The sequence below is a fragment of the Microtus ochrogaster genome, chromosome 19 (assembly GCF_000317375.1).
Source record: "Microtus ochrogaster isolate Prairie Vole_2 chromosome 19, MicOch1.0, whole genome shotgun sequence".
In the NCBI taxonomy this organism is placed as follows: Eukaryota; Metazoa; Chordata; class Mammalia; order Rodentia; family Cricetidae; genus Microtus; species Microtus ochrogaster.
Window position 1 is genome coordinate 10,505,754 of NC_022021.1, and position 7,767 is coordinate 10,513,520.

Here is a 7,767-nt window from a genome sequence, read left to right on the forward strand (position 1 = left end):
GTTTTTCCATATAAAGTTGATTATTGTCCTCTCAAGATCTGTGAAGAATTTTGATGGGACCTTGATGGGGATTGCATTGAATCTATAAATTGCCTTTGGTAGAAATAAAACCTTTCTTTTTTGTGGTAGTTGTAAAATGATTTTATCTAAATCACATAACCCTCTCTATTTCTGTCTGATCAGAGCCTTTTTTCAGGAATATTTTCTATTTGCTTATTGGTAAAGTAGATAGTTAGCTAGGGGTGAACTAATAATTTCCTATTCTGCTTTTCTGTGTTTCCAGGGAAACTGCATGTTCTGAAAAAGCAGCTGACCCAGATGCAGTTTATGATGGAAGTACCGATGAAGAAAGTGGAGCTTCCATGCTGGCTGCAGGTGAGAGATCATGCTTATCTATGTAAAATGTCACTTGCCTTACTACTATAATAACCAAAAACATTTATAAAAAAGGTTTTATGAAAAACTGATCAAATGTTTTTTTGCCTAAAACTTTAAAAATCTATCATTAAAATTAATATTAACCATAGACTGTAGCAGTTAGCAATAGCAAGGCAAATCAAGCAAGCATACATACACTGGGGCTGTGTTTTCATTGTTAAGTGAGGACGCATACAGGAGAGAAGGCAAGACCATGTTAAGTATCAACAGCTCAGAACTGGCTGCCTTTTATGTCAGAGTTTACAGAGCTAAGGCTCTGGGTAGAGTCTGGTGAAATTGAAGTCTTCCTCCTCATGAAAAAGCTTACTATCTTTTAAAAAGGGTAATAGAAAACAGAGATAAAAGATGTCTATGTGGGGCATTTTTCAGGCATTTTTTTTTAAATCTTCCTTGACTTTTGCTTGTATATTATGATTTCAGATATTGTGATTTTTTTTTGGTTTCTTTTTTGTTTGTGTGCGTGTCTGTGTGCATGTGTTTCTGTGCTGCTTCTTCTTCGTTTTCTTTTTGTTGTTCTAGTTTGTTTATTTGCCTGTCTATTTACCAAAGAGAGACTAAAAGTTGCAGTTGAAGGGATGGACAGGTAAGGAAGATCTTGGTGGAGATGGAGAAGGGAAAACCTGATCAGAATATATCACATAAAATCATTTTCAATTAAGAAAATCAAAAAAAGGATAGAAACAGAAAGAGGGAATGCATCTTGGCTTTAATATCTAAGCCTTATTCAGTCCTGCGAATCAAGGTCCCAGCAGTTATTCAATCCTATGAGTTATTTTTTAGGGTTATATAGATTTTGGGGGATATAGAAATAGAGAACCTCTGAACTCATGTGACACTAGGAACATTTGACTTAAACCTGATATAAGTCCATTCTTTAGCAAAGATGTATATTTTAAACTATAGTATTTTTATTCTTCGAGATTTTCATGTAGGCATACAATGTGGTTTGATAGTATTGCATCTCTACTCCTTGCCCTAACTACTCCAAATCCATTCATTACTCCTTCCCCAACTTAATGACTTCTGTTTGATCATTTTCATCATCCCACTGAGTCCAATTTGTGTGTGTGTGTGTGTGTGTGTATGTGTGTGTGTGTGTATGTATGTGTGTGTATGTGCGTGTATTTATAGTTATAGGTACCCAATGGTGCTTTGTCAACATACTAGGGCCCATATACTTGAGGGAAACTGACTCGTTCGAGAAGCCATTGACCACAGCTCCTTGTCTAGGAGTGGGGTTCCTCCATAGTGGAGTATTGGCTGCCTGCTCTTGTATAGGCAGTTGCAGCTGCTGTGAGTTCATGAGCACAGTGGTCCTGTCATCCAGGAGACACTGGTCTGCTCCAGTCCTTCCCAACTTAAAGTCCTTCAGTTCCATTTTTCTTAGGTGACCTGAGCATTTAAGGAAGGGGTTCTGATCTGTACAGCCCGTATGTGACTATGACATCCACATTTACTTTATTCTCTGCACTCTGACCAGCTGTGGGAACCTCAGCAGAACATTTCAGTGAGATGGATGGGATAAGGTAGGGCAGAAATTAAGGGAATCGAAGATGAGACCAGGAACATAAAGAAACCTACATTTCCAAAGAAAAGGAGGCATAAACTAGCAGCTGGAGGGAGAAGTGAAGGAAGGGGACAGTTGTTTTTATTTAGAAGGAAATAGGTTTGTTTACTGATGGGAACAGATGAACTTGTGAGTTTTTTATTCAGGACTCTGAAGGTTTGCACAATGACTGTTAGTTGGGAAAATGAATGAACAAATCTCTAGAAAAGTCGTCAAGGTCAATTGTGATTGAGACATATTAAACTAGTTAATTGATAAATCAAATTTTATTTAGATCACATTATAACACTAATGCATTTTTGAACATGAGAATTTTTAGAGGAAATAATTCCTTTACCTTTTCCTTATTTAGGCAATTTTTATAGTTTTAATTAATATGTCACTACTTCATTTACTCCCTAACCTTTCCTCTTTCTACGACTTCCCAAGGTTCCTCCCTCTAACTTCTTTCATGCTGCCCCTCATTCTCAGATTGATAGCCTCTTTTTCCCCAGTTAGTTTTGCATCTGTCTATTCACTGTATGTATTGATATGTATACACAAATATAAAGACACAACCATCTGAGTCTGTTTTTGTTATGTTTTCATAACCATTTCAGATGTAAGTAAAGTGCAAGAAAGAGAAAACTTACGTATTTTCCATTTTAACCTTTACAAAATTTTTAATAATTGCAGTGGAATTTGATTTTGTTCTTAAATATAAATAACATATCTCACCAACACATGTAGAGGAAAATTATCAAAGAAAAATACATCATTAAATCTGTATACATGAGATTAGTGCCTTTTATGTGTTAAACTTATTCTTAGCAAAGCTTGAGTATAATTGTACTAATTTAAATTTGGCAATATTTCCCTTTTAATTTCCTATTTTTCTTTTGTTTTATGTGTCATTTATATAACTCCCATCTAACTATATATTTAACATGTAAGCCTCTGGTTCTTTTTAAATTTTTAGCTCTTTGGTCTTAATAAGCATGAATCTAGAATCTGAAACTGTTGATGTTGAGCCACAAAGTTGATTCCACAGATCTGAGAAGAAACATTGTATGTAAGATAACAGAATGTACCTCTGTAGATTACAAGCTTCTAAAATGAGCTGTTTTGCAGCCTGTAATATAGCTTATTCCATGGTGCCTGCCACAGTCATTTAGATTCAGGCCTCTCAGTGCTATGTCTGGGAGCTCAAGTCTAAATTGACTCTTCTTCTTGAACTTCTAGCATTTTAGTGGAGAATCAAGCTTCCCTGCAATGTATAAAAACCTGTGTCTCTGCTGTAGCTTTTACTGTTTCAGCTCTGCCCGCCTACCCTCTAGTAAAACAGGTGGGTGAAGAGTCAGTGAGGATTACTAGACTTACTGTGTCTTCAGAAAGCCATTTCTAAAAGTGTTAGAATGTGTAATTTGATAGTAATTTTATTATGGGACTTATGTTATTAGTTATTAAGATTTCTACTGTTCTCATAAGTTGTTTACATGATGCCCTGATCCTTTGTGGTGACTGAGGTTCACTGAGGTGAAGATCCTTCCTAATTCAAACATGTTTCTTTATATTTATTCAAGAGAATTTTTTGTTTTGAGGCAGTGTATGTCTATATGATCCTGACTGTCTTGGAACTCACTGTGTAGATCAAGCTTACCTCAAACTCACAGGATCCCCTCCTTCTGCTTCCTTAGTGCTGGGATTAAATGTGGGTGCCAGCACACTCTTGCAAGATTTTTTTTAATGCATTTATCCACAAATAGGATTTGGATATTGGTGTTTGAAAGAAATGTGTGTGCAAGGGTATTCTTCATTCCTCCTGCCTCAAAGTGTTTTTGTTTTTCAATTAGAACCTGACAGGTTATTACAAATACTGTGAACCACCCTTCTCTACAGGAAATTGTTTTTGTGCCCAAACTGAGATAACTACTTTGTTTAGTTTAGTGAGTACTAGACCCTTGCAAAGTGATACTAAGCTATAAGGGCCCAAGTTTCAGATATAAGTAATGGAATGGACATTTTTTTATTCTGAATTCTTTAATATAATTTCAGAACTGTGTTGATGCTGTAATAGTATAGCTGCTGCATGTTAAAATAAATTTAATTAGATATGAACACTGTAAGAATTTTAACCAGTTAAAGCACTTCAGATCTTAGTATGGCTTAAAAAGCAAACAAATATTTATTAGAAAGCTAGATTTATTTCAGAGTGATTAGCTTTTTCTTTGAAACATTTTATGTTTAAACATCATATGTTTAATCACCCCTAATTAGCCATGATATAAAAAATTATGTGTAAGAATATTGGTTTTAATAAATAGTTATTCTATTTGAATAATCATTTTACTCACGGAAATTGGCATTATTTCTTTTTTTTTAATTTATTTATTTATTAAAGATTTCTGCCCCCTCCCCGCCACCGCCTCCCATTTCCCTCCCCCTCCCCCGATCAAGTATTGGCATTATTTCTTAACATTGGAGAATATTTGAATTAGCCTTACTAAAAAATCAAATACAAAAATACTAATATAGCCGGGCGGTGGTGGCGCATGCCTTTAATCCCAGCACTCGGGAGGCAGAGGCAGGTGGATCTCTGTGAGTTCAAAATCAGCCTGGTCTACAAGAGCTAGTTCCAGGACAGGCTCCAAAGCCACAGAGAAACCCTGTCTCAAAAACAACAACAACAACAAAAAATACTAATATAAAATGTTTTGCTTTTCATTCAGTGCAGAATAAAACAGCAAGTTATTAAAAACAAATAAAGAAGCTTTCTGTCCATTTCTCTGCATAATTATTTGCCCAAGATTTAGCACATTTAGCACTCTTAATCATTCTTTTTTACCAACAGCAAGGTCCCTGAATAATTGCTGTCAGTCATTTGGGTTTCTACTTAGTTGCTAGGCTTCCTGGAAGGAAGTGTGGTTATAAAATAGCCTTTGTAAATAAATGAATGGTCATGCCAGGCAGTAGATGAATACTGATACAGCTGATTTTAAAAATAGAACAGAATCTAAAATTTCTAAGTATCAAAGGGCTTGTTGCTCTGAACAGTGAATCTCCACTTACACAGTGGAGAGCAACATGTACTGCCAAAGAGATTACTCGGATCATTAACCTTAGAACCATAACTATGGTCTTAATCTTATCCAGCATCCTTATCATAGATATATTTATTTAAGATTTCTAAGTGGAAAGCTTGATTTATCAAAAACTGTCTTTGTGCTGAAAAGACATTTTGGGTTGTTTCATAGCCATAGTGGGATTTTACATGTAAGTATTATTGCCAGGAGCAACATTATATACACTTTTCCAAAGGGAATGGAGTCCTAGGAAGGTCAGTACATTACCTTGGCCACATAGAAGAATTTTGTAATTGCCTTATAAAACAGTAATTTAGCTACATTTGTAACATATGGTTAAAATATCAAACAGTTGGAATTCCCTACGAATGAAACCGAACCATTGACAGGAGGATATTGAGGACACCTAATTCCTGGAGAGAGCCTATGTGTTGAAATTTGCCCTAGAGACTGTCTTCATCGTAAGTTGTGCCAGTCAGACTTCATGTAGCCTGAACAGAAATTTTAGATATACATGTTTCTAATGACATCTTTGCTACTTCTTTAGATTACTTTTAAAAATACCTTTTAATTTAATATATGTGCACTGTATTTACAGCATTTCTGTACTTCCTCCTGCCAAATTCATGGCCTTTTTGGAATTACTGTTGTTATAAACATAGGTATGTTTGTTTATATTATGATATATTGAATACAGACAAATGAAATGACTATGTAGATATAAACTGGTGAACCTTTTTACTGTTGTTTATATTTATATATAAAAATGATCACTTGGTATTGTCAATTAAGGTTCATCCCCCTTTGGGGGAGGAGCTGTTCCTCTCTTGGCATTTCTTAATTATCTGCATCTCTTCATGTAAAAGCTAAGAGAGAGACAACCATGACCCCCCCCCTTGAGATTTCTTTATACACATTGGCGTGGCAACTGGTGTTGTTATTCATGTACAGTGGACATATTGTTTTGACACCTTGTGTGCAGCTTCCCTGTCACATGTAGACAACACAATTTCCAAACAAATGTACTTGTCCCTTGGTCCTCACAGTGTTCCTGCCCCTGCTTCCATGATGTTCCCCGAGTTTTAGATGCTAGATTGTGCTATAGGCGTTTGACTTCCGGACAGCTATTTTAATTTTTTTTTGCCTGTTCTTGGAAGAACAATGAAATAGTGTTTAAAATGTCTCTGAGTATAGATAATAAAAAATGCTGGCATCTCCTTTCTTTTCAATGCAAAGGTGGATCTAAAATTTATGAAACAAAAACATTTTTGAACATCCATAAAGGGTAGGCAGGAACACAAGCACTGCTTATACTTGAAAGACTAATAAAGTGTGGGTAGTAACTGCCCATCTGTTGCATTTTTATCCACGACTGCCGTACTTGCTCTGTGCCCCCTTTGTGAACTTAGTGTGGGATTCTCATGGGACCTGGCAGACCAGAAGGGTTGGCAACTAATTTGCATGGGACCAAAAAGGCTCAATTGATCTTCCAAGAGGTTGAGATCCACATCTGGTGGCATTTCTTGCTGGAAGTAATGATCTTGGCAGTGGGGAATAAATGAGTTTTCAACAAAACCAGACATGCAAAGAGACAGGAAACCATGATCCATACCCAGTCGGGGAGAGAGAGGAAAGAGTCAATAGAAGCTTTCAGATTTCCCCCAGATGTGGAATATAGTAGAAAAAGACTTCAAAGCACACTTAAAATATTTTAAGAAAACATGCTTTAAAGAATTAAAAATGAGCATGATAATATGTTAACATGAAAAGATTCTTACCAAGGAGATAGAAGTTATTATTTACTAAGTACAGAATGGGACTCTGGAGTTGCTGAGTATGCCAGCTAAAGTAACAAGTCCATGAGAGCAGCCCAACAGGTGATTCAAGATAGCAGGAGAGAGTCAGTAGGCTTGAACGTGGATGAATAGCATGTAATCTATGAGAATAAAGAACAAAAAGTACCAAAGAAAGATTCTCAAATGCCTTTGGAATAGCCTCAAGTGTGTTGATAAAAGTCCATATAAATTCATGAAGAGAAAATCATAGAAATTAGGAAAATGCTTGAAGAAATAATAACCAAGATATTTAAGATTTTATCAGAAATAGTAAATATTCAAAGTACCTAAACTCCAAGGAAAGTACAGAGATGCATAATGAGACTCTTAATCCTAGTCTGAAAGTCAGGGGTAGACAGAAGAAAATCATTCTAAAAGCCACTGCCCACCCCAGTGCCTGCTACCTGTGCAGAGTCTCTGGTGTTGTTAGTTCTCATCTGAAGCACGGTTTGCATAAAGTGAGGCCAGAAGAAAAATAATGGCATTAATGGAGTGATGAAAGTAAATAGAAAAATGTGAATTTGTAATTTTATATCCAGTAAAGTGTCTTTCTAAATGAAGAAAAATTAAAACCATACTTATTTTCAGTTTCTTAGGCCTAACCCCCATTACACCCAATTGTACACACGCACATGTACACCACACACTAGCATCCACATGAGAGGAAACACATGGTTCTTATCGTTTTGAGTCATGCTTATTGTCATACTTTCCAGTTCCACCCAGCTTTTGTGTACATTACAAAACTTCATTTTTATAGTCGAGTAAAATTCTAGTGTGTGAATGTAACTTTATACTAAAGAAAAGAACAAGAGGGGAAGTGTGGGTATTGTGGAGCTGTACAAAAGAAAAGAACAAGAGGGGA

General features: G+C 35.9%; 1 protein-coding gene across 5 annotated transcripts in view; it reads left to right on the plus strand.

Annotated features, from left to right (window-relative positions):
- Positions 1-7,767, plus strand: part of Xrcc4 (X-ray repair cross complementing 4) — a 203,300-nt gene that overhangs the window by 86,516 nt on the left and 109,017 nt on the right. For all 5 annotated transcript variants that reach the window (XR_001229116.1, XM_013349636.1, XM_013349637.2 and 2 more), the window contains one exon: positions 284-375. Coding sequence is in view for 4 of the 5 variants with exons in the window: in XM_013349636.1 (XP_013205090.1) it covers positions 284-375 (92 nt within the window). In the remaining variant the exon portion in view is untranslated. The remainder of the gene's footprint in view (positions 1-283; positions 376-7,767) is intronic.